This window comes from Kogia breviceps, chromosome 1 (assembly GCF_026419965.1).
Source record: "Kogia breviceps isolate mKogBre1 chromosome 1, mKogBre1 haplotype 1, whole genome shotgun sequence".
Lineage (NCBI taxonomy): Eukaryota > Metazoa > Chordata > Mammalia > Artiodactyla > Physeteridae > Kogia > Kogia breviceps.
In genome coordinates, this window is record NC_081310.1 from 458,935 (window position 1) to 486,262 (window position 27,328).

General features: G+C 49.6%; 1 protein-coding gene across 28 annotated transcripts in view; it reads right to left on the reverse strand.

The window, feature by feature from the left end:
- Positions 1–27,328, reverse strand: part of PPP1R12B (protein phosphatase 1 regulatory subunit 12B) — a 219,842-nt gene that overhangs the window by 131,680 nt on the left and 60,834 nt on the right. For 22 of the 28 annotated variants that reach the window (XM_067026629.1, XM_067026597.1, XM_067026589.1 and 19 more), the window contains exons 3-12: positions 22,800–22,918; positions 17,245–17,404; positions 15,937–16,081; positions 14,829–14,903; positions 13,021–13,100; positions 12,157–12,350; positions 7,209–7,321; positions 4,461–4,661; positions 3,404–3,486; positions 2,299–2,424 (exon numbers count right to left, since the gene is read on the reverse strand). In XM_067026629.1, coding sequence (XP_066882730.1) covers positions 2,299–2,424; positions 3,404–3,486; positions 4,461–4,661; positions 7,209–7,321; positions 12,157–12,350; positions 13,021–13,100; positions 14,829–14,903; positions 15,937–16,081; positions 17,245–17,404; positions 22,800–22,918 — 1,296 coding nt within the window. Of the gene's footprint in view, positions 1–1,739; positions 1,781–2,298; positions 2,425–3,403; positions 3,487–4,460; positions 4,662–7,208; positions 7,322–12,156; positions 12,351–13,020; positions 13,101–14,828; positions 14,904–15,936; positions 16,082–17,244; positions 17,405–22,799; positions 22,919–27,328 lie in introns of all 28 variants that reach the window. The other 6 variants (XM_067026699.1, XM_067026695.1, XM_067026706.1 and 3 more) reach the window with 3 other exon arrangements.

Consider the following 27,328-nt stretch of genomic DNA (forward strand, 5'->3'; position numbering starts at 1 on the left):
TGGAGAGAGGGCACGAGAGCTGGGAGGTGGAGGGGCCCAGCCTGGCTCGAGCCGCGCCCTGGCAGCAAGCGGGCCTCCATCCATCACCCCACAGAGAGAAGGCGCGGGGAGGAGGAGAGCTGTAGAGCGACAGGAGGGAGCGGAGCGCACGGATGGAGTGGGGCTGGGAAAGGGGACAGACGGGAGACAGAGGCATCGCGCTGGAAAAAAGAACTCCAACACCCCCGACAAAGTCATGCGACCCCGGCTGCTTCCCTGAGACAGAAGCAACACTGCAAAAGCTAACGTGAGCCCGAGAATCTACAGAGGGTTTGGAGCAGAGACTCAGGATTAAAGAGTAGAAGAGGACAGAGGCCAAAACGCCTTGGGAGGATTTAAAGGTTCAGGTCTAGCAAGTAATACTGCACAGGCAACAGAGGAGAGCTTTCCCCTGTCTCAGCTGAAGACAGGTAGGAACCATCTCAACTGCGGTAAAAAATTATGTGGATTAGAATTGTTTTAAAAACTTCTTGACTATAATAGTAATGAAACACTTGAGGCAGGGGTGACCCAAAAAAGCCAGGAAGACTTCTTCGACAAAAGATGCATTTTACAGGGCTGTTATAAAAGGAATTTCTGCCTAAAAAATAAGAAGGAGACTGAAAATGGGAAGTTTCTGAGGTCTGGCATAGTCCAAGAATGACAAATGTCTGTTCACACTTTCTGTTTGAAACAGTGATTGTACATGATTCTTTCCTTGTGAAAGATCATAAAATGAGATCTGTAAAATAAAAGAGCGCTTTGGGGTCACAGAAGAACAGCTTTGGAGGCCCGGGGTATAGAGTAAAAGCTGTAGGTGCTTTCTCAGACATGTGCTCACACAATGAAGCACGCTTCCCGCCCTGAAGAGACATGTCCCCTCTCCTCGGTTCACCAGGTTACGCCAAACGACATCTATGAACCCAAATACTGGTCACTCCATCCATCTGCTGATGACTTGGATGCAGAAAGCCACCAACCCTACCACAAAATAACACCAGGCCTGAACATTAAAGACGAAGATGAAGATGGCACCTTCATCTTCCCTAAGTTCTAGAACATTCTTTCCTTAGAGAAGTTTTCTTGGTCTTAGATCCAGCTTGGATCCAGCTGTCAGGAGTAATAAGTTAACTATTCAGACTAAGGCCTCACCCTCGAAGACAAACAGGCAACAGTCTCATTAAAGCCAAAAACGCTGAGGCTGTAGGACGAAGCTTCAGTAACATCAATGAATCGTACTTGCTCACTTTCAGAGTTGAGCCCTCTCCTACAGGACGTATCTGCAGAACTGAAGGGCATTAAAAGGTGACAGTGGCTGTTTGATTTAAGGCACAGTCCCCACATTCCGACATTAACTGGTTGACGAGATTATTCCTATCAAGTGAAAAAAGGTTTTGATCCCAAACACACAGTCTGTGGCCAAAGCCTGTGTCTAGGGCAGCCGAGAGTCACCTAAAAACTTACTGATGAAGGCTGTGTCCTGATGAGGCAGTTGGAGGGGTTTGGTTGAGAGAGTACAAGTGAAGAAAGAATTCAGAGGAAGCAATGAGAATCAGATTCCTCCACATCAGCAGCAAAGTTCAAACGGAAATATTAATTAAGTGTGTCTTATAGCTTAATGGCTCTGGCAAAGGTGCTTTGCTTGCTGGCTGGTACATGGCAAAGAAGATAACTGCAGAAAGGGGTATACAGATGAGAAAAGGAGAAGGAAGCCCAGGTACCTTCTCTGCACCAGACTTGCGAGTTTCATATCTTGATGGATCTGAGGGCCATTAAAGTCATAAAAAAAAAAAAAAACAAAAACAACTCAAGTCCCTAAATTAACAGGCTTCAATGTGAAATTTTTTTAATGCAATTAACATCTGTCCCCATCCTGCCCCCGCTACACCCTACAGGCCCCTCCCTGCCTCCCGCAAAGCGTGACTTGAGATGAGGAAGGAGAGCTGGCTGCCGGGCAAGGGCGATTTAGATTCAGTCCTGCTCAGAGGCTACTTCGCAGTCATATCTGGTTGAAGATTTTACAGGACTGAAAGGATGGAGTATATATTCAGATCTGTCTCTGGGGAGAACTTGGAATGAGCCTACCTGATACAGTTAGGGAAAGAAATTCACTTTGATTTAAAATTACTTAAGATGTTACTCCCAAGAAATCTAAAAGCAATTCAGTTCTTGATTCGTTTCTGTGGTGCTAACTGTGGTGCTAAAAAGGCATGCAATTTACTGCCCATCTGCCCACGGCCAGAGTGAAGGAAACCGCCTCCCAGCCTTGGAGCCTGGTACCTTTTCAGGTAGGTTGTCGCGTAGGTGGAAGGCGCGGCCGTCTGCAGAGATTCGCTCCCCTCCGCTCCGTCCCTCCGCAGCTGGCGGGCGGGGGGGCCGCTCCGCACCAGGTGAGCGGCCGACTCCCTGTGGATGCAGGACGGACACAAAACGAAACACTGGCCCTGCCCTCTGTCCAGGGCACGGCAAAAACTGGGAGGGGGGGCCGGGCAGGCAGAGCGCACGTGGCCGCAGAGACAGCAACGGGACCCTTCTCAAGAGATAGGTGTTCGTACACCCGTCTCCCCGCACAGACGGGGGACTGGTTAAGGCTTCCTGTCTGCTTCCTTTTAGCAACTTCCAAGCCAACCCATCTCAGTAGGTACCAGGTGCTCACGGTGAGGATCTAGAGCCCTTCCGTAAGGAGAGGCCACTTCGTTCCTCTGTTAGAAAGCCTGGCAGGTCAGCCCGGTGCGGGTCGCTCAAAGCAAGCAGAGGCGGGACGGGGGAGGCCGAGAGGACGTGTGCCCAAGTGAAGGAGCCTCCTCAGCTTCCTACACAAGCGACGCCCAGGAGCGGCCCTGGCACCCCTTCCTAACCACAGCTGGTGACCCGGGGGGGTCCCCCAGGGAAGTCCTTCCCAAGCTTGAACGTGCCTTTCAACCACCGAGGGGACTCTGTGCCAGTGCCCATCTACTGCAGCGGGTCTGGGCGGGACTGAGACTCGTCCTTGCTGGCGGGCCCCCAGTGGGCGCGGTGCCGATGGTTGGAGGACCGCACCTTGAGAGGCAAGGCTGTAGCCCAGGCTCTGCTCTGAGATGCAGCGATACCTCGACATCCCCATATTCATGCTAACTGATGAGGAAGACTTCACTTACAAATTAGAAGTTGATCAATTCAATTAAACAACCACATTTTAGTGTTCACCAGGGGACAGGCCCTGTCCTGGGCACGAGGAGCGCCTGAGACTCCAGTGGAAAGAGACCCCACGTGCGCAGAGCCGGCCGCGGACTAAAGCGAACCCACACGGGAGGGTCGACCTGAAGGGCGAAGCACCGGCAAAGCACGGGTCGAGGGCCAGGGGTCCTGAGCGGGAGAGCGGCCGCGGGCCCCGGGTGCGGAGTACCTGTTCTCCTTCTCCTCCGGGTCGCCGGCGCTGCTGAGCCTCCGCGGCCCCAGAGCACTGAAATAGCTTCTGTTTTCTCTCTCCTGTAAAATCAAAACAAGGAACGCATGGGGAAGGCACAGGACGACACAGTGTAAAACATTTTGGGTAAAAACGCAGAACTTAATATACTTATATGACCTTATTTCCAGATTCAATACCAATTCCAGTTTGAGTGGTATTAAAAAAGGTTAGCAATCAAAGGCTCACTCCCAACTCTCCTCCATTAAAAACCAACATGTAGGGAAATAATGCTCACGGGAAAAGCCAGGACCATCAAACAGGACAGAGCAGCACAAATTACACCAAGCAGCAGCCCCACAGGGACAGGGAGCTTTGGAAAAGCCACAGACAGCAACTGCACTCTCAAGTTCTCTCCCTCGAAATGCAGCCTCAGGTACAAATGGGCCCCAGAGCTAATCCAGCCAACACACCTCGGGCCTGTGCATCTCGGGAAACCCAGGACCGAGCGAGGGGTCTGCGGTTAAAGGAGACCCAGCCCCAGAGAGGTGCACCAGGCGAGCCCAGTGAACTCTGGAACCAGAGTGAAGACACAGAAACATGCTCCTTCTGGATGAACAGTAGATGAGAAGGTAGCTGGATCATACATCCATTAATGAAAAAATGAGACCCTAACATTTTTTTTCCTAGGTGCTACTCTGCCCGAGCCTCACGAGGGTTGAAAGGCCAACCAAGGAACTCTGCTCCTGAACATGAGAAGGATAAATTGCTGGTACTGGTTCAAAGCAACCTTTTCGGCCGTATCCAAATCTTCAGGCTTCTGACGCACTTTTTGCCCTGGGTAAGGAGGGTAAGAGGAGCGAACAGAAGGTATGCGATGCCAGAAGGAAGGGGTTCTTCCTCCCTTGGCCAAGCGGGTAACAGCAAAGCGAAGAGCTATGTGACTCATCAAAGGGCCTGACCCCTTTCAAAGACTCTGTGCCTCCAGAGCAAATGGGGGACTAGAAAATGCTCTCCCTCGCTCCCAAGGCTGAACTGTCACGGAAGGAAACTACACCTTTTCTCTGTTGTCCAGCACCGTGGAGATGCGGGGGCTGGAGGCCGAGCGGTGGATGGATGCACCCCGGTCCCGCAGGGCCTCCCTGGACTTGGCCGCCTCGCTCAGCACGTTCTGGCTGCCGGTCTTCCTGAGGCCCAGCCTCCACGAAGACGCAGACTCATCTCTGGGCTCTTCCGGCTTGTTGAAAAGGCCGGAGAACTACGAGGGACGAAGCAAAGGGAAGGAAGGTCCGGATGGTTCTCTCCACCCCCAGCTGAGCTCCGTGGGGCGATACGGGGCAGGGCAGGGAGAAGCGCGCGGCAGGCCAGGCGCCGGGGCCCTTTCTCACCTGGCGGCCGCCAGCCCTCGCAGGGCTCCCTTTCTCCTGGGCCAGAGACAGCCTAAGAGGCTCCCACCCGGCAGCTGCTCTGAGGAATGCAACAGCGGGCCCAGTGCTGATCCGGGCCTGGTGACATGCCCTCTCCTGTCCGCTGGGTGCCTGGGGACAGGACACCTCACCTCTCCAGGCCTCACGTGCCCACCTGTAACCCTGGCAAAGGGCTCACCCCTCTTATAACACGTGGACACCGGGCAACACAGGGCGGGCCGAGGTGTCGCCATGTTTCAGGGCCCTGTGATGGGACCGTGGCGAGCTGAGAGGAGGGAGCGGGCACACAGATGCTAAAGGCCACTCCGCTCAAATTCTAACTGCTGATTTCAAGACAACGGTTTATTTGATGGAGGGCAGCAGCTCTAAGCATTTCAGATTTCAGCGAGCAGCAAAATTAAAAACGAAAAGAAAATGGTACAAGTCATAGAGTTGCCTGCCAGTTTTTAAATTTTGCCAGGAGAACAGCTTTCAGAAATGGATTACCATTTCCGGTACCATCATTTCATTAAAAAACAAGAGAGAGAGAAGTAATTTTAACATTAGAAAAGAAAGCTTCATGGAAAGCCTACACTGTCCTTAACCATCTCATCTTGCTATAAACCACAGAAACCATCACAGCCTAGTGTCAGCCTGAAGACCAGGCTGGGGCACATCTGGTCTACAGACCATCCGCCGTGGGCCTCCTCCTGGGCCGTGGGGGGCTCTGCTAGAAGCGTCGGTCCTTCTCCAGAACCAGGCCACCTCTACCGCCGGGCAGTGAAAACGCAATAGAAATGTAAAACCATGCTTAGATTTTTCTCTTTTACCCGATCATCTGAATGGATATATTTACGGTATTCCTTCCAGCTCCAGAGGATCAATCCTGTCGGCTCCTTATAAGCCACCCTGGTTCTGAGGGGAACACTGTCTTGCCCAGCTTTCTTTTAGCAAAGTGGAATAAGTATGGGTGTGCGTTTGTGTCTTTTTAAATTTAGTGCGTTTCCTCTCAAAAGAGCAGGCGATTTAGCCGCGCGCAGAAGCAGGGGGGTGTGCAGGCTAAGAGGCTGGATGCTCCCAGAAACAAACGCACAGCGGAGCCTCTGCCTCCTCGTTTCCCCAGGACACCAGAATCCCAGGCGCACCTTCGCGAGGCTCTGCGAAGGTCAGCCAGTTAAACACCCGCAGAGCACAGAGCTCCCCGAGGGCTGAGCACGGAGAGCCCGGGCCACTCCCACGCGCTAGGCAGCAGCGGCGAGGCGCCCGCGCACTGCAGCAAGTGCTCCGGCCTCTGCCCTCTCCTCCTCGTCGACTACGGGGACTTAGCTCAGGAGAGCAAAAGGGACACGAGAAGTAAAAAAGAAGAGCAGTCATCACATCAAGGCTGGATGCCGGCTATCTTCCCGGCCCAATCCGAGCTTCACATACGCTCACCTCGACTTCAGACACGAAGAAAATAGACAACTGACAACATTTCCTTGGTCCCAGGTTACTAGGGCCTGTGTCATCTAAGCACACTGTAGCCGAATTTGTTTGGTGATGGCTTTATAGTTGTTTTAAACATACTGTGGGCAAAGTCATGGACACAAACGTCGTGTCCACTCCTCCAAATCCATATACTGAAGCCCTAAACCCCAGAGTGATGATACTTGGAGACCAGGCGGTTGTCTGAGAGCCAGGAAGAGCACCCTCACCGTGAACTGAGCCTGCCGGCACCTTGATCTTGGGTTTCCAGCCTCCAGACTGTGAGACATAAACTTCTATCTAAAGCCACCCTGTTCGTGGTGTTTTGTTATGGCAGCTGAGCTGACTAAGGCAGGAATGTAAAAATGTGGTACAGATATACAGCAGAGTACTGCTCAGCCATAACAAGGAGTGAAATCGTTTCGTTTGCAGCCACAGGGATGGACCTAGAGATGACCATACGAAGTGACCTAAGTCAGACAGAGAAGGACAAATACCATATGACGTCACTCATATGTGGAATCTAAAAAAAAGGATACAAATGAGCTTATTTACGAAACAGAAACAGACTCACAGACACAGAAAACAAGCTTATGGTTCCCAAAGGGCAAGGCGGGGAGGGATAAATTAAGAGTCTGCGATCAACATATACACACGACTATATACGAAATAGATAAACAACATGGACCTACTGTACAGCACAGGGAACTCTACTAAGTGTTTTGTAATAACCTATAAAGGAAAAAACACCTGAAAAAAAATAGATATATATGTATAACTGAATCATTTTGCTGTATACCTGAAACTAACACATCATAAATCAACTATACTCAATTTAAAAAAAAAAAAAAAAGCATGAATGTACCTTTAAGGCCTTTCTAACTGCATGTTACTGCAAGAGTGGGAAATATGCAAATTAACTCCAAACTACTCACTCTCCGGGCTGAAGAGGCGGAGGAGGTGATCTGCGCTGGTGCTGGCGCCTGCTCTGCGGCACTACTCTTGCTCTCAGAGTTGGGACGGCTGACGCTGGCTCCCAGCTTCTTATCTGCTATTTAAGACAGGAGAAGCAACAAGTACAAGTATGAAAAGCTTATCTGTGTGCATGTGTCCTTTCCAGCTAACAGAAAGGGTTTACCCATTATCAAAACAGATCACTAGGGCCATGTAGTGCTTGGATTCAAACTACTATGAAACCTCTGGCAACCACCGTCTCTCGTAAGAAACCAGACTCAAGTGGAATTCCTGTCTTGACAGGCGCCAACTCTAACCCCCACAAGTACAGCTGACGACCGTCTCCACATTGTGTGTCACATATAAAATTCGTCAGTAAGTACACAGTAAGAATCGACTCTGTTTGGGGGGCCGGGCAGGAAAAGCCAGAGAAGGTCTAAGATAGGCCTTGCTTTCTAGGCAGTTACGGAAAGAAGCGATGTAAGATGCAAAATAATCATGGTAACAACACAAGATCACAGACGTCCGGTGCTGAACGGGTTGGTTTAAATCAGCAAGTGCTCCGGGGGTTCAGAGAAGAGGCAGGTCCTCTGAGGGACGGAACGTAGGGAAGACGCCGTGGAGGAAGCCGGAGGGCACACGGCAGCAGGAGGAAGGGCGGGAGGGACGGCGGAGGGCCGGGAAGCCACAACGCCCACGTCCGCTGGTCAGGAAAGGGGCAGCCACTAAGTAACAGGGGCTCTTGGGGTCGCAACAGGAAATAAAGCCAGAGGGTCGTGTAGGACACTGTGGTGACATAAGCGGGAGGGGTCCCTCACGGGGCGTGGACAGAAGCCCCGTCTGCCTGCGTCCAGTGGCTGCTGGGCCTCTGGTCCCTGGACTCCAGAAATACAGCCCCAGGGTAACCCACTCATGAACTACGGGACAGTTTTAAGCCACATCCTAGATGTGGGACACTGGGCAAGTTACTTAGCATATATGAACTTCTATTTTCTCACTGATAAATCAGGGACTCAAATTCTTGTCTTGTGAGTTGCTGTACCGATTAAAGATAAGATGTTTTTATTTTTATTTATTTTTATTTTTTATTTTTTTTTTTTTTTTTGGTGGTATGCGGGCCTCTCACTGTTGTGGCCTCTCCCGTTGTGGAGCACAGGCTCCGGACATACAGGCTCAGCGGCCATGGCTCACGGGCCCAGCCGCTCCGCGGCACGTGGGATCCTCCCGGACTGGGGCACGAACCCGTGTCCCCTGCATCGGCAGGCGGATTCTCAACCACTGCGCCACCAGGGAAGCCCAAGATAAGATGTTTTTAAATTGCATCACTCAATATTAAGTCCCTAGAAAGCAGTTTACTATTGCTAACGTCACTGTCTTTGTGGCCACTGTGAATACCAAGGCAGCCGTTGAATACAATCGGGAACGCCTCTACCCCCCGGAAATGGGCCTCACCGCCAAACCTCACTGACACTGTCACAGGCCGACTCCCGGTGAGGCCACACCCTGCGTGGTACCCCTCATACTGACTCCGGGCTTGTGACTTTCTGTGGCCCCCGGGACATCAGCAAGTGGGACACAAGCAGGGGCCCGGAGAGTGCGTGCGCGCGGAGCTCGCCTGCTCTGATGAAGGCTGGAATTCAGCTGCCACGTGGAGCAGGGGCTGGCCTGCCCGATGACAAGAGGCACGCGGCCCACTTGCCCCAGACGTCCCGGCAAGCCACCAGGAAGGGAGAAGGCCACCCCTCAGCCACGCACCAACTCACCACCCTCGTGAGTGTGCCGGCACCGCCACACGGACGACAGAGAAGCCGCCCCGGCAGAGCCCTTCCCAAACTACCAACCTGTGACCCTGGGTGTGCACAGAGAGCTGTGCTACCTGCCACTAAGTTTGGGGATGGCTTGTCATGCAGCAGTAGATAAGTAACACGACAAATAAGTGAAAGAGAGGGGACAACAGAAATCCACATCAAACCGCTTACATGTACCTCAAAATATAATTAACATTCCTTACAGCTACGTTTGTACGCGGCACACATGGAAACCGTCGTTTTATGAGGCTGCACCCGCGGAGGTTTAGGAGGAGGAGAAACGCGCTCAACAAGGGCCTGCTCAGTGCGCGCGGTGCCACGCGGCGCCTGCAGGTTCCGGCACCGCCCGCCGCCCACGCCCCGCCGGGCTGTGCCGAGCGCCCGCCCCGCACGAGGCCCGGCGTCGGGCGCCAGGCAGGACACGAAGGCCGGCGGGACACACGCCGCGTCCCGGTGCTCCCGCGGCTCGCCGGTGGGGGGAGAGCAGAGCAGAGAGGAGAACCGAGCTGACGCTAACGCTAAGTAGTCCAAGCAGCACAAAGGCTCCGACCACAGCTACAGGAGTCAGGAGAGGGGACACGACCTTGCGGCTGCGACAACAGGGCTTCACGAAGGACGCTGCTGTGAGCCGGGCTCTGACTCAGGAGTACAGTGTCCACAGACAGAAGCGCGCAGGGAAGCTCCCTGCCGTCGCCGGCCTCTGAGGCTGACCCGCTGGAGCCTCCGGTCTCCTCCTCACTGCTGCCCGGCCCTCCCGATGCAGAAACACACATCCTCTGGGGCCACCCCTCTTCCACCAACTCCATCTCACCTCCCAGCCCCAGTATGTAGCTCTTTTCTGACAACCCCTCCCCTGGGAAAATCTTGCCCCCGCCCCCAGAGTGAGCTTTCTGCCCCTGCTACCCCGAGGAGCCCAGATCAAAGTCGGGGGCTCGGGCCCTCCACCCACAGCCGTGAGACCCAAGTCACCTCGCCTGTGGTGTCACTTTCCCGTTCTAAAAAGTGGAGGCAATGATACATCACCTCAGAGTGTGGGTGTAAGGATTAAATAAAAATGCGTTAAGCTGTGTCGCAAATTAAAAAGCCGTATATAGGGGCTACCCTGGTGGCACAGTGGATGAGACTCTGCACTCCCAATGCAGGGGGTCCGGGTTCAATCCCCAGTCAGGGAACTAGATCCCGCGTGCTGCAACTAAGAGTTCACATGCCACGACTGAGGAGCCCGTGTGCTACAACTAAGACATGGCCCAACCAACCAAATAAATAAATAGGCACTACATAAATGTGAAGTGTCACTGCGTTCTGTGACAACTGTGCCATGTGTAGATGTACTTTTGACGTATTCGTGGGCGGGGGTGAGCTCTGTGTCCTTCTATTCCACCTCCGTGATCTCTACCCTAAAGTGTCACGATAAACCCCCAAACTCAACGCAGTCTTTTGTACCAGTGAACGCCTTTGGCTGCACTTATCTCCCTCACGTGACGTGGGCTTTATTCACGTACACCCCTTCCTAGCCCCCTGTGTCCCCGAGATACAGTCAACAAGACATTCAGTGGATGTGGCTGCCTGTCACGTGCCAGCTGTGGTGCTGAGACCTGGGGGTGACACACTCGGGACCCCCAGGCCAAGGACGCTGCGACCGAGAGGAACGAGCAGTGCTGGGGCCCACACGGGGGGTGAGAGCACGGGGGGGGGTCCCTCCTCGGCAGGTTCCTGTACAGGAAAAACCTAAAGAAGGACTCCTCAGCCTGGCAGACCCTACAGCTTCTGAGAGAAATCGTGCAAGAAACATCTGATGGCCAGGAACACATTCCACAGCACGAGTAACTAACTGCTCAGGGGTAGAACACTCAGGCTGGTCTGGGAACTCCAGTGATCCAGCCCGGATAGCACACACGCGCCCCTACAGACGACACTGGAGAGGTCAGCTGCGGCTGGACTATGAGAGCTCTCGAAGGCCGGGCCACAGGGCCTGGGACTTACTCTGAGGCAGAGTCAGGAAGGTTTCTGAACAGCAGCGCAGCATCGTCAAGGGGGGCGGGGTGTTTCACCCCAATAGCGATGTGGAGCTGGGCTGCAGGGAACAAGAGACCTGAGGCCTGGGGACACACCGTGGGTGATTTCAGTAGCCCAGGCAGGGCCCTCCCATTCCGCCAGCAGCCTGGTAGCTAACACAGTGATCCAGCACGGAGCAAGTCTAGATGCTCATTCCAGACAATACTGGAAGCCTAAGACATGTAAGCACTCAGTAAACAATACAAACATTAAAAAGAGGAACACGTACAGAGTTTGACAGATACTACACTGGCATTTCCAGAGCAAGCTGTGCCTGCTTAAGAACAGCAATGCAAGACTCAGCGAACAAAAGGTCGTCTCCTACACTACAAACCTAGCCGGGGCCCGTCTATCCTACAGAAGCAGGAGTCTCTAACTCCCTCTGAGAGACGGAGACATGGACAAAGGCAGTGCCCTCCTGCAACGGAGAGCAACGATGCCGGTAAAGGCAGACCCACTTTACAGGAGCCGGGTCCCGGGAAAGAGAACGGGCGGAGCATCTTCGCGACGGGCACCCGGCAGGGGCGGAGCTGAGAGGGAAGCACAGACTTTGCTGCTGTGAACTGGATGCGGACTCTTCCCTCTAACTTGGTCCTCTCACTGAAAACACTGCATCTTCTCGTGGACACCAGTCTGAAGCCATAACACGCCGGTGACCGCAGGACATGGGCACGGTGAAATCCTAGTTTATCACGAGCTCCCAATTATCCATGAGAACTACTCTGTGGCAGGTGAACCTCTACGCAGCAAACCCCCCACGTCTCTTTTCTCAGCGTCTGCCTTCCCGGGTATCAAAACCGCGGGCTCAAGCACAGCCTGGAGCTCCAACCACGCTACGCGCCCAACCCTCACCGCTGGGGCTCCTGTCTCGCCATATAACGAACTTCAGAAGCTCCATATGATGTATATCATCAATAAGAGTCATAAAGGTAAATATGATTGTGTTCCTTCTTCCATCCCCAAATCAGGAACTGAAGGAGCTTCACATAATGGGAAGGAAAAAGACAAAGACTTGGAGGTTCTGTTTAGGGAATCGGTTCCACCTGAGGGCCCTGGCATCACCTGCCTTGTGACAAGCAGTGACCCCCCGTGCTCTGGGGACAGAGGGTCTCGGCATCACCCGCCTCCTTCTCGGTTTCTGACTCAGAAGCCTCATCTTCACCTTCGTCCTCATCTGAGCTGGAGCTGCTGGATTCTTTGTTTTCATCCTCCATTTCTTGGGGCTTCGGTGTCTCCTCCTCATAGAGCATCTTCTCTTTGCTAAATTAAAGATGACAATTTGAGCGTAATTCAGAAAGGACACACCATTTCCTACGCTCACTGGGGACCCGGTATGAGAAGGACAAGTCTATGAAGCTCCGTGTGGAAGCAGTAACAGAAATATATTCAAATCCTCCTTTACATCCGTATCCCTCCGAATCCTGGGTTTCCTGCTGACCAAGGGTTAGCATTTGATTTGAGAGTGTGACGGAAGAAGATCCAGCCTGTTTAACACACAGGAACAAGGAGGGCTATGCATCTTCATGATGAGTGAGCAAGTAAATATTTTTTTTTTAATCATTTAACAAACGTTTACTGAGTGCTTCTCACACACCAGGGCCACGCTAGGCAACAGTATGGTGTAAAGAAAACAGACGCGGCCCCTGAGCTCAGACCTTCTAGTTAGGGAAGCAGCTGGGACTAAGAACCCTTACGCTGGGACAAAAGCCATGCACGCAGTCTCCGTTAATTCACAAATTTAAAGCAGGCCCACCCACTCTCAGTGCCCCCCGACAAGTCAATTCCACTCACCTCCTTGCCCCTCAAACATTCCCACGTGTGTAAAGATAATTTGGCTTCAAACACGGGGTCTCCTCACTGTGTAAATTCTCAAGCTAAACGTGTCACACTCAGCAGGGCTCATCACATTTCTCAAACCCAAACATCTTACTTCTTAAAGAGTCTACCGTGCCACGTGCTGTTCAGCTCTGACTCAATGAGCTTATTCCGTGTCTCTTTTTCACTTCGAAGCTGGAAATGGAGAAAACAGAAAAAAGGGAGGACATTGACTATTGGTAAAAAAATCAGAAGCCATGAGAAAAACTAAAATGGCCCTGTTACTGGGCCAACACCACCGGGGAGGAGGGAACTGGGCAGAAGGGAAACACATCATCTGTGTGCTGTGCCTCCTTGGAAGATAACGACAGAGGAAGATCCTCACTCAATGAGAAGAGGAAATCCACGGCGTTAGAGCTTCAACGAAAACTGCCCCATCAAATATCTAAACCCAACCGTCCCCAAAACCCTAGGTGTAAAGGATAAAACACCACAAGTATCTCTGAAAGAACTCTTTATGATCCATATACTGAATTAAGTTGGCAACGGTTCTAAAGAAGAAGCAGGTGTCAAATGGGAAATAAGCCCTTGGAAAAAACTGTCTGGTACTTAGACACATGCTCTAGACAAAATGCACCTAAATCCCTGGACCCCAAAGTTATGCAGGGGGAAAAGGCAGGCACCATTCCCAGTAGCAGAGAAATGTTATTTAGTGAGGATATTACTCATGTTCAAAGACTGAACCATGCTGGTTAAAGGATACACGAGAACTCCCTACTATTTCCACAACGTCTTTGTAAGCTTAAAAATTATTTCAGAATAAAAAATTTAAAAAACAACAAACACCTAACCATGCAAATGATAATCTTATATTAGGAAGGCTGCTGCTGCTCAGAAATAGATCCCAGCTGCTCATCAGAGGAGACAAGTGAACCGCAAGCTGCGTCTGTGCTCTGGGTCTGCAGCTTCCCCGCCAGCCCTGAAGAAATGAGCATCTCCACTTCCCAGTCCAGACGGTGCTGAGCACAGGGAAGGGCAGGACAGCTGACCTGTCCCGTCACTGAACCACACGGGTCTTTCATTCAGCACTGCTCTTAGCGTCTCACATTCTCCTGAACTTGAGCTCATGTGCCCTGAGACACAGCCCATGCAAAGGAAAACACAAGGAAAGCTAGTGACTTTTTTCTGCCCTACGCTGCTTAAACAGGAGAGTCTCAAGCCCCTAACGTGACTGACTTTATCCTCCTCGCCTAATTACTCCTCCCTCTTTCAGGTAGAGTGTGACTCGCTCCCTGTTCACCCGAGTACTGGCAGGCTTTGCCACCCTGCAGTCTGGACGTGGGTACCATGCTTACATGGTCCCCCTGTGCTGCACAAAGCAGAAGGGCACAGACAACCAAACCATCAAAGATCTAGAAGAAGAGGGAGAAGAGGGCTGAATTTTGGATATCTGATGAGTGGAATAAATATGCATCACTGGCCAAGCACTGTCCAATGCCAAATGTTTTCGCTTTTGTGGGGTTGTTTGCTTTTTAAGAAATATATCCCTCCCTGTAATCAATTTTCTTTCAACAAAGACGTCCTTTCCGTCAATAAGGAAAAGTTATGAGGTGTCCTCTACCCCCATTTGCAAAGAGTTCTGACCTGAACATACCACGCTCCTTTTCTAGAGCTCAAGGGTAACTAGGGTCGCCGCTGTCATCGCGTTTGCCTTTCAGCTGCTTGAAGGCTCTAAGATAATGAGCTAACAAGCGAACTTTAGCGCAACACCAGTTTCTGGGATATTTTCTTCTAACAGACTGTGGATGTTCCTGGAGGTTCGGAACCACTGCCATCGCTGGAATGCAGGGACGTGCAACTCCACTCTCGGCGGACAAACCACAGCCCGTGAGGCCTGTGCTGTGGCCTTTCCCCCCGACTCACCGCGCTCTGCTTCTTCTGCAGCATCTCCAGGTGCTCCACGAGGCCCTCGTCAGCCACGTCAAACGGTGTCTGGCCCTGGCGGAGGAAAGGGGTGCCATGACCAATCGGAAGCGGACACAGCGATCCCAGGACTTTATCAGAGAGCTAGTGGGCGTGTCCACTGTACGCCTCTGACTCCAGTGCAGCCGCTTCACTGACTAGTCTACTCGACACCGTGGTGATACCTTCGTCTATCACAGAGGAAACACAACAAGAAACAGCAAACCCTAAAATACAGGGGTTTATGTTTTGCAAAGCTGTATGGAGGAAATTACCACATTATTTCTAATGTTTATTGCCTCTTGGCAAATGAGCAATTGAAATCTCTACTTGTACCTGTTCTAAAATGCTCTTAATTGCTGTGATAAATTCAACAAAGGGCTCTTAGAAGCCTCCGAAGGCGGTCCAGGGCATGGGTGCACTAAGGACTAAGTCACAGGAATCATCTCCCTTTAAGTGAGAGAAGGGTTATCTCTTAGGAAACAGCACAGTTAAGGACCCTAACCCATAATGCGAGAATGACCCCTGGGTCAGGAGAGATGGGAGGTAGATAAGAACATCTACTAAGTAAAAAGCCATGTCTCTGGATTCCTAGAAAATCAGTAGATGTAGGGACAGGAGTTGCAGGACTTCTATAACTGCTTGAAGTGAGGCTGAAAAAGACTACTTCCAGCCAAACTGCAGGATCTCATCGTTATAACGTTTTTTTAAACAACTGGGTGTGTCTGGGGCTCAGCTATTAAGTCTCTGAATTAAAAGTCAAACGAAAGTATTTCATAGTGCACCACGGAGAGTGGCCCTGGGCTTCCCCACTGCTCATTTCTGCTACAGGGAAAAATACCTTTTTTTTTCCTGCGTGTTTGCTCTAGGGGCTTCAGCACACACAGAATCGGCAGACCGGCTCAGCAGAGCTTTATTTTACAAAGCCAACGTGTCTGCGTGGATGACGGGGCGGGAAGCAGAACTGCAGCTACCAGGGGTGCCCAAGCCTGGACAGCAAGCCTGGTCACTCAGCAGGGACTTGAAGCCTTTGGTTCCCGAGCCCCGTTAGAGGGTGACGCTCACTAACCAGTTTGCTCCTGACGTCCATGTCACAGAGGGCTTCTGCCAGGATGGAGCACGCCTCCTTCACCCCCCAGTGTGCGGCGGCATGGAGCGGGGTCCAGCCGTCGCGGTCCTGGGCATTGAGCTCATAGCCAGCCTGAGTCAAAAGTCTGAGGAGAAACCCCAAACCAGCCATTACGTGCTCGGTGGCGGAGCTCCGTGCCACACCAGCGGCCACCCAGCTGGCGTTTCAGGCCCTGCCCTGCGCCGCCACCCGGCCTCTACGGCACAGCTCGGCGCCAGCTACTGCCCGAGAGCTGCCACGGGTAGTTTCAACCGCCCCTGCCCAGAGGCCGCGGCGCTCCCTGGCACACCCAGTCACACCACGCAGGCACCTGAGGCCGGCCGGCACCTGGCTCAGCGCCGTCGGGGGGTGCTGTCAGCCTTCCAGCAGAGGAAGGGGCTGTCGGGCACCCGATTCTCTCACTCCCTCGCTAGCTCCCGGGCTGCTCTCCCCCAGACACCACGCTCGCACCTCCAACTCCACGGGAGTACGTGCAGGGGCCGCTCGCTAACGCTAAGGCCACAGCCCAGCTGTGTGCGTGGAGGACAGCTTGACTCTGGAGGCCCCGGCGGCACCGGGCGCACGCAGGCAGCCTACACCGTGGGCCTCCAGACGCCGTCCGAGAAACGAGCACGTGAACGCGCCGCCCGGCAGAAAAGGCGCACCGACGCTCAGCGCACAGACCGGGAAGCTCGCACGGGGCGGGACGCGCGGCGCTGAGAGCGCCCGGCAGCAGGGACGCGTGCGGTGCCCCCGGCAGCCCAGGCGCTGGGCGAGCCCCGGAGCAGAGCCACACAAAGCACGGAAGGGTGAAAAGGGAGAGGGGAGCAGGCAGAGAGAGTCAGACCCCTTGTGTGCGTGTGGCCGTCCTACTCCGGCCGGACGCTGCACACTCGAGAGCCGCGTCTTTAACCTAGGAGCCAGCGAGGACCAGAAGGATCGCGAGTCCGCTCTGCCCGGCACGTCACCGGAGGAGGAGGTGCCGGGGTGCTAATGGTCATCTGCGGAGCTGGGGGCCGTCACGCAAGGTCCCCTTCGGGCCGGTCCAGCGCAACTCTGCCCCACGTCAGACCCGTCAGGAGCAGCCAGAGGGCGTGCGGCGGGGGCAGGGAGGCGGAGCGTACCGGCAAACGCAGAAGGGGAGACTGCGCGGCCCACGACGGAAGCAGAGAGGAAACGCCGCGCAGCCGAAGACCTAAGCCACCCCGCGTCCAAACCAGCTCCTCTGCTCCCGGTGTGCGCAGCCCAGACCATGTGCGCGGACGTTACCTGAGGACCTCAGAGTAGCCCTTGGCGGCGGCCACGTGCAGGGCAGTGGCCCCCGAGCGCGCCTGCCTCACGTCCTGTATTTTCCCGCTGTTGAGCCACTGGCGGGCGTCCTGCAGCATCTGCTCTTCCTCTGCCTTCCTCGACTGCTCGAGATCGACCCCTGCAGAAACCAGACCCAGACAGCCAGCATCAGCACAGGCCCCTTAGCTTCGAAGCACATGCTAACACAACCACTGACGGCAGTCTAGTCATGCAGTGGCGTAGTCTGCAGATGCATCTTCATGTGGAAGAGCCGTGACATTTACAGACTCATCAGTAGTTTTATCAGCGTTAAATCACCAGGTTAAATAGTACTTGATGGCAGATCCATTAAGGGACCACACTTAACAGTGTTTTCAATTTTAAGAACACAAAAACCAAAGGGGATATTATTTTATATTATAGTATTTGTACAAAGTACACATTTCAAAGTCCTTTTACACGTTATACCATTTTAGTTTCCCCACAATCCCTTGAGGTAAATATAACAGATACTGCTATCCCCACTTAACAGATGAGGAAATAAACACAAAGGTCAGGTGCCTCACTCAAGGCCACGGAACACACCAGAGCTGTCACCGGAACGCTGACATCCTAGGTCCCCGGCCGCTCCTCTTTTCCACTCACTACACCTTAGGATTGGTATCAAAAATCTTAGTTTCAGGTATAATATACTTTACAAAATTAACAGCCTCTGAAGTTCATTTCCCTGTGTAGGGAAATACAATGACTGCAGCTTTACGCCCTAGAGCCAAGGAGTAGGTGACGCACAGTGAACCTTCCAAGGGACTGTGGATTTTGTTTCCCTTGAAAACATTCCGGATGAAATCCCAGGGTGCCCCCCTTCCGCCACCGACTCTCCAACCTCTGTGTCAGTGAGAAGGAGCTGGGGTGGGGTATTCCCTGGTGCATAAAACAATGAGCTGTTCCTAGGACAAACACACCCGCCCAAGGAGTCGCACACTCACTGGCAGGCTTTTACCTGTGCATGGTCTGCCCCCCTCCCTCTCAATTCTTGAACGAGACCCTGGGAACTACCTGAGGGTTATCTGTCTGATTTGAGGAGAAGGATGGGGGGAAGAGGTAACTGATTTATTTTATTTCTTCTTCTTCTATTTTTTTTGGGGGGGGGCGGGGTACGCGGGCTTCTCACTGTTGTGGCCTCTCCCATTGAGGAGCACAGGCTCCGGACGCGCAGGCTCAGCGGCCATGGCTCACGGGCCCAGCCGCTCCGCGGCACGTGGGATCTTCCCGGACCGGGGCACGAACCCGCGTCCCCTGCATCGGCAGGCGGACTCTCAACCACTGCGCCACCAGGGAAGCCCAACACTTGTTATTTCTTGTCTTTGATAATAGCCATTCTAACAGGTGTGAGGTGATAGCTCAATAGGGTTTTGAGTTGGACTTCTCTGATGATTAGTGATGTTGAGCTCTTTTCATGTGCCTGTTGGCCATTAAATGTATGTCTTCTTTGGAAAAACTTCTATTCAGCTCTTCTGCTTAATTGGATTGTTTGGTTTTTTGCTATTGAGTTGTATGAATTCCCTATATATATATAAGAGGTCAATATGGATATTGACCTCTTATCAGATATGTGACTTGCAAATATTTTCTCCCATTCCATAGGTTGCCTTTTCATTGTGTTGATTGTTTCTTTTGCTGTGCAGAAGTTTTTTAGTTTGATGTAGAGCCACTTATTTATTTTTGCTTTTGTTCCTTGAGCTTTTGGTGTAATATCCAAAAAAATCATTGTCAAGACCAACGTCAAGAAGGTTTTCTCATAGGAGTTTCACAGTTTCAGGACTTACTTGACTCCATTTTGAGTTAGTTTTTGTGAGCGTGAAAATAAGGGTCCAACGTCATTCTTCTGCATGTGATTATCCAGTTTTTCCCAACACCATTTATTGAAGAGACTATCTTTTTCCCATTGAGTCTTCCTGGCTCTCTTGTTCAAATATTAGTTGACCGTATATGTGAGGGTTTGTTTCTGGGCTCTGCAGTCTGTTCCATTGGTCTATGTGTCTACTTTTCTGACAGTACCATACTGTTTTGATTACTATAGTTTGTAATCAGGAAATGTGGTGCCTCCAGCTTTGCCTTCTTTCTTTGGCTATTCAGGGTCTTCTGCGGTACCAAGTTTTAGGATTGTTTTTTCTATTTTTGTGAAAAATGCCATTGGAATTTTGATAGAAATTGCATTGACTCTATATATGGCTTTGGGTTGTATGAATGTTTTACCCATATTAATTCTTGCAATCCATGAACGTAGGATATCTTTCCATTTATATGTGTCTTCTTCAGTTTCTTTCATCAGAGTCTTACAGTTTTCAGCGTACAGACCTTTCACCTCCTTAAATTTATTCCGAAGTGTTTTATTGTTTTTGATGCCATTGTAAATGGGAATGTATTTTTTACTTCTTTTTCAGATAGGTTGTCATTATCGTATAGAAACGCAACTGATTTCTGTATACTGATTTTGTATTCTACAACTTTACCAAATTTGTTGATTAATTCTAACAGTGTTTTCTTTGAGTCTTTAGGAGTTTCTATACATGAGATCATATCACCTGTAAACAAAGACCATTTTACTCCTTCCTTTCTGATTTGGATGCCTTTTATTTCTTTTTCTTGCCTGGATAGGACTTCCAGTACTATGTTGAATAGGAGTGGTGAGAGTGGGCACCCTTGTCTTATTCCTGATCTTAGAGGAAAAGCTTCCAACCTTTCACCACCAAGTATAATGTTAACTGTGGGCTTGTCGTATATGGCTTTTATTATGTTGAGGGACACTCTTCCTACAATCAGTTTGCTGAGAATTTTTATCATGAAAGGATGTTGTATTTTGTCAAATGCTTTTCCTGTATCTGTTGAGATGATCATATAATTTTTATCTTTCATTCTACTAATTGGTATATCACTTTTATTGATTTGCATACGTTGAGCCATCCTTGCATCCCAGGGATAAATCCCATTTGATCACGGTATGTGATCCTTTTATTGTGCTGCTAAATTCAGGTTGCTAATATTGTGTTGAGAATCTTTGCATCTATATTCATTGGGAATATTGGCCTAGAGTTTTCTTTTCTTGTAGTGTACCTATCTGGCTTTGCTATCAGGGTAATGCTGGTCTTGTAAAAAGAGTTTGAAAGTGTTCCTTCCATGTCAATTTTTGGGGAAGAGTTTGAGAAGGACTGGTATTAATTCTTCTTTAAATGTTTGGTAGTATTCACCAGGGAAACCATCTGGTCCTGGGTTTTTCTTGTTGTTTGATTACTGATTCAGTCTCCTTATTTGTTATTGATCCATTCAGATTTTCTATTTCTTCCTGATTCAGTCTCGGTAAGTTGCATATTTCTGAGGATTTACCCGTTTCTTCTAGGTTATCCAAGTTGTTTGCACACAACTGTTCACAGTCGTCTCTTATGATCCTGCGTCTTTCTATGGTATCTGTTTGAAATGTCTTCTTCATTTCTCATTTTATTTATTTGAGTCTTCTGTCTTTTTCTTAGTCTAGCTAAAGGTTTGTCAATTTGTTTATTTTTTCAAAAAACATAAAAGCTCTTAGCTTCATTCATATTTTCTATTGTTTTTTCCGGTCTCTTATTTCAATTATTTCTGCTCTGATCTTTTTGCTACTTTCTTCCTTCTGTGAACTTTGGGCTTAGTTTGTCCTTCTTTTTCTAGTTTCTAGAGGTGTAAAGTGAGGTTATTTGAGATCTTTCTTCTTTCCTAAGGCATGCATTTACCACTATAAACTTCCCTCTTAGAAATGCTTTTGCTACCTCCCACAAGTTTTGGTATGTTGTGTTTGATTTTTGTTTGTTTCAAGATATTTTTGGATTTTTCTTTTGATTTCTTCTTTGACCCACTGGTTGTTCAGTAGCATGTTGTTTAATCTCCACAGTCTGTGAATTTTCCAGTTTTCCTCCTGCTATTGATTTCTAGTTTCATACCACTGTGGTCAGAAAATATACTTGGTATGATTTCAGTCTTCTTAAATTTGCCAAGACGTGTATTGTGGCCTGTCATATGACCTGTCCTGGAGAATGTTCTGTGTGCACTTGGCAAGGATGTTTGTTCTGCTGTTGGATGGAATGTTCTGTATGTCTACTCGGTCCATTTGGTCTAAAGGATAGTTTAAGTCCAGCGTTTCTTTGTTGATTTTCAGCCTGGATGATCTATCCATTGTTGAAAGCAGGATACTATCGTTGTATTATTGTCTATTTCCCCCTTCAGCTCTGTCAGTATTTGCTTAATATATTTAGGTGTTCCGATGCTGGGTGCACATGTGTTGTATTCACAATTATTACATCCTCTCGATGAACTGAAAGGGGTAACTGATCTGGAACAGACCAGAATCCCACCCACAAAGAGTTAACAGTGCTGCAAAGGTAAGAATTCATATGAACACCTCTTCCAACAGAGTATACTCCTTAATGGAAGAGTCAGAAATTAAAATCAAAACTACTATTAAAAATCCAGTTTATTTTTAAAAAGTCATTTGTAAATTGGAACACCAATCTGAGGAGATAAGGCCGAGTGGGACTTGATGGTAAATTAGGCATAAAGTTCTTCAACTCAACGGGACACAAAAATTATAATATGTAACACATGTGAGCAGTACTGGTGACTGATTACTGTGATTGATTACTGTATTACATTAGATAACATGTGAGCAAACAGATATGGCCAGGACTGGCCCTGACTGTTCTAAAGCATCATGTCAGAAAAGGTCACTGAGGAGAAATCTTTTGGACTCAACTGCAGATTGTGGGTAAAGTGGTTTAACAGAAAGACTACACACCGCTATAAACCATGTCCACACAGTTTTGTGGTGGTTCTAGCAAACGCCCTAAGACCTGTCCTCCCTGCTATCAACGAGTGTTATTTGCAACTTTTTTAACTAAAAGAACCCAAAGACCTGCAGTAGCAGAATCCTGACCTATTCTCTGAAATGGATTCTTCTGAAAATATAAAATAAGTTCTTTCAGAGTTTATTCTTCTAAGTTACCTTCCTTACCGTGACGAACTACCAGAAGAATTTTCACGATTAGTGTGGTTGAAGATCATTTCAGAGGTTGTAAGAAACACCTCAACCAGCAGCACTTTCAGCTCTCGTCAAGAGAAAAGATTCCAAGTCATAAACAGAACGTGGCCAGTACTCCAAGGGACGCTGTATCCCACCCTTCCTCTAGACTTCACAGCGCGAAGCGAAGCCCACACCACATGCACACAGAGTAAGACACGCTCGTGGCCCTCCTCAGTCTGACCTGCGTCATCAAAGAACAGTGCGGTCGCCTAACCGCACAATGGGTGCGCAGCCCCGGAACGGCAAAGACAAGGAGGGACGGGCCCTCCTTTTGGCGCCAGGCCTACTCCTGGGTGGGTGCTAAGAGGGTATGTGGCGTGGGTAACGATGACCAGCGCTGTGCGCGTAGACCCAACCTTCCCATCGCACCGCGGCGCACGGCCCTGCTCAGCAGAGCCTCTCCTGCCCCTCTATCCCCCTGGCTTACCTTGCTTCTTCACTTGCTGCAGAAGAAGATCCTTCATGGCAGGCTCTTCTGCGAGGTCAGAGGGGACTTCCCCTTCACTGTTCACAACACCCACGCTGGCTCCATGGTTAATGAAATACCTGTGCAGACAAGATCCAGAATCAAGGTTCTCTCGCCCGTCTAACATCAGCTTACACTCCTATCCCTGGGGTTCGATGCAGAGCATGGCCTCTGTTCTGGAGTTTGTAATGTGGTCCCAGATAAGGTATTCCACTGTTAATTTCTAACTCCACTAGCCTTCAATAATTAGGATCAAAAGCTTCCCTATTTCTTGGTAAGAACAACGCCCACAAGCAGGATTTCCTTCACACTCATGTTCCTAGCCCCCACCCTCTCATTCCCGGTGGACAGCAAGAGACTTTCTAAATATCACAAGGAAGACATGCAGCCCTAAAACTCACCCACCATCCCTGGGGTCCAAACACAGGCTCCCAAAAGGACTTACTACACCTGTAATATTGAGAATGAGAGTTCCAGGAAGACATGTAAAGAAGTAATTCTCACAGAAACTTTCCCAATGCCACATTAAGAGTATATTAAGTAGTGCTGGAGCATGAAAACAGAAAAATAAAGGATGAATTAAAATTTTCATGAATCTGCCTAAATTATGCCTCCATAAAACTCTCCCTTCAACCAGCCATACACATGAAATCTACATTCTAAGAAGAAACTAAATCACTGAAGAAACAAATTGTTCTATTCTAAATGATTAGATTCTATATTGAAATATAATAACTTGATCCTAAAGAAGAAAGGTCTGACAGTTTCAATACCTTACATAGATCCTTTTTGATGTTCAAAGTACTTTCACATAAAATTATATAATGAGTCTTAAACAGTTTTATGAAGTAGGCAAGGTGGGTACTATTAGGGGGCAAATGGCAGAGGTTATGCCCCAGTCTTTTGAATTCATGTCTAGTTCACCTTGGCACTAAATCAAGTTACTTTTGGGCCAGTGAGAATCCCAATTATGCTGGGGGCTCTATCAAATATAAGTATTTAAAGGAGAAAGAAAAACCGTTTAAATTAAACTGCAACGAACCAACAGTTCAGTAAGCGTGTACCGGTCCCCTCCTGCGTTTAAAGGTACCACATTTTAGACACTGTGGAAGATCTTAAGAGGATAATCAATGCATGGCCACTGTATTCAAGGAGGCAGAGGAGAATCAACAAAGATTACATCAAGACCACTTTTTTGCCTTCTCATTGCCTAGTACGTAGTATAAATAGAGCTTCAATAAATGTTTTTAACTTACAGATTGATTCCACTTATATGAACTCATCTCATTTTCAGCTCTGTCCATCTTTCCCTCACAGACTCAGACGGAAACAGACTCTTTCTCCTCCCAGGCTAACCTGCTCCATGTGTTCTCTTAACTGTACTGAGGCCCAGTCCTCTGTCCATCTGTTGCCCCTCATTTCCCTCATCAAGAGCTCCTCTCTTTTGGCTTCTCTGCTTCAGGACAAAGAGGACATTCAACCACACCTCCCCAACCCTGAAAAATCAAAATGCAAACAATATACACAGTAAGCACTCGATAAATACTTTCTGGATGGAGCTGTACCCTCTACTCCAATCAAACGCAACGCCTCACTGTCCCCAGACACACCCCACTGGCGCCCAGTCTCTCCCACAGCTTGAGTATAGTGTCTCCCCACTGATGAAACACCCTCCCCTCCTCCCTTCCCTGCTAGGAGCTGTCCGTATCTTTCAAGGTCCATTGAAAATGCCTTCGCCTGTTCTCACCAACCACATCTTGCCTCTCCTTCCTTGAACTCTGTCCTCCCCAGCACTCAGTCTGCGCTTCTGTCGCGACGCGCGCGGGTCTTGACGCAACCGCCCCAGCGGGCTGAAAGCTACCTCAGGACAAGAGCCGTGCCCTCCTCACGTTATCTCTGTCGTGGGGCCTGACGCGCTCCCTTTTCTCTTGGCGATCCACAAATATTACGTGAAATAAATAACACATCTTAACCGCTCTGCTCTGACATCTAGTCCATTCTTTACTGGATCAGGCGCAATGCCACTCGGGCATACAGGCCCCTGCTTTTCCCTTTTCGGACAAGTTCTTAGACCCATGATCAAGAAGACTCATTTCTAGAAAGTAACCTGGTTCAGAAAGAGATTCTTCTTAAGTAAGGCTACCTTCCTAAACCATTTTAAGGGTGAGGAGGAAACAGGAAAAAGCTCTCTAGTTTCACACTTTCACCTGAACAAGAATCAATATCAACCTATGAGGTAAGATTTTTTAACTTATTATTATTTTTTTAACCTTTGGCCGCACCATGCAGCATGTGGGACCTTAGTTCCCCGACCAGGGATCAAGCCTGGGTCCCCTGCACTGGGAGCACAGTCTTAACCACTGGACCGCCAGGGAGGTCCCTAAAAAGTAATATTTACTTTATTCCTGAGAATCTTTATAGTTACCCCAAGGCTTCAGAAATACCCATTAGCTCTGTAAATATGCCCTTTAGAAAATAAAGCCTCTGTGGGAATTCCCTGGTGGTCCAGTGGTTAAGACTCACTGCCAAGGATACGGGTTCAATCCCTGGTCGGGGAACTAAGATCCCACAAGCCACGTACGGTGTGGCCAAGAGAGACAGGAAGAAAATAAAGCCTCTGTATTCTTCTTAACTCATCATTGACATAAGGTCTTTTTGCTACTGTTCTAAGGGGGGAAGAAAGAAAATGAAATGTGTTCAAAAACTCAGGATAAATTAGCACCCCAATAAACTATAAAGCCAAACTAAATGCTGTACCCTTGGGTCAATCTGCTTCTAAGTTAAACACTTACTGGTAACAGAAATGGAAAACATCCTGCTAACTCGCAATAAGCCTGAACTCAAAATCAGGAATAAAGAGCCCCTAAACCTCTTTTTAAAAAATATGTCATACTGAGTTCAAATATGAGACAAAAAAAGGTCATCATGGAACACGGAAGAGAACGCACTTATTAGGTTCTTCCCTAGAAAGCCAGTTTGCCTTTCTTTGTTTCCACCCCCTCGAAATTTAGAGTTTCTGATGATTCCGGGCATAAGAGTATAGAGTTTAAGGTCTTAAGAAAGAAAGAAAACTGTCAGTTTTCTTAACTGTCAGTTAAGAAAACTGACAGAATGGTCAAATGCTAATCGCATCTGAAACACTGTTCAGAGGCCCTGAGGTGAGCCAACCAAAATGAGTAGCATAAGCAACGGGGTGCTTTCGTTGTCCAGAAAGTGCTGCTGCACGGATGCGTACGTGAGGACGGTCAAGTGCATGCCGTCTACGGGGGACGCGCGGCAGAAGGTAAGGAGGGCCGTTCCCATCACCCCACCACACCAGGGGGTCTGGTCCGGCTCATCTGTCCTGGCCAGACCTTCATGTCTGACTACTAATCACCTGTATGAGGAAACAGGTAACTCTCACCAATTCATTTCACTCGAGGTAATATTTATTCGGGCAAGAGACACTTAAATTGTGAACTTATTTCCAAAGGAACTATGTTCATCCGCAAAGATGAGACAAAGAAACCGCTGTGGAAAAGCATCTGCAATCATCCGCTGTACTCCGCTTCACAAAAGGAAGGAAAAGGAGCCTCCGTGGATACACCAACGCGAGGGGCCCTGATTCCAAGCGTGAGCCCTGCCTGTCACCTTCCAATGGAGAAAAGGGAAATCCTTGAATGTCGTGAGATCTGGTAGCTCAAAATCGCCAACAAGCCACCTGAACCAATAATCAAGTACCAACGATGAGGGACTAACATGTTCTATACATGTTTCCTAGGTACAGTTTTCAAGTGAAAGTGGAACATCTGAGGAAGCCAGCTTAACTCCTGGGCACCGGACGTTGGGGGAGGGGCTAGGCTGAGAGTCAGAGCCCTCCCGTGAGACCCCGGGAAGGGGCAGCCCGGCGAGAGGAGGCGACTGGTTCACGGAACCAGAACGGAGACAGGAGAAAACCACACTGCTGACTCCTGCTGGCGGTGGGGCCAGTCCAGCTGCCTGCTTTTTAGAACAAGAAGCCCAGTCAACACCAGTGCTTTGGCCTGATCTCTCTCTGGCTCTGACCCTGCCGTTCTCTGACTTCCCCCACTGGGCACCCTCCTCCGGGACACCCGGGCAAAGCAGTTTCTGTGGGAGGCCATTCCCAGCCCTCTGCAGAGCTGTTTGCTGAACAGAAGAAATGTTAACGGAGCTCTAATCCTCTGAAAGGGGCCTTAAGACACACAACCGGATCTCCAAAGGACCATAGCATATCATGATTTTACTTAGAGAACTTACCTTAGCGATCTACACTTACTTTCATCTAGAATACACTCAATTGCCTCATTTTAAAGATGTTTTAAGTGCCAACGTCTCTTTCTATTTAAAAATAACCTCCCTGGGCTTCCCTGGTGGCACAGCGGTTGGGAATCCACCTGCCAATGCAGGGGACACGGGTTCGAGCCCTGGTCTGGGAAGATCCCACATGCCGTGGAGCGACTAGGCCCGTGAGCCACCACTACTGAGCCTGC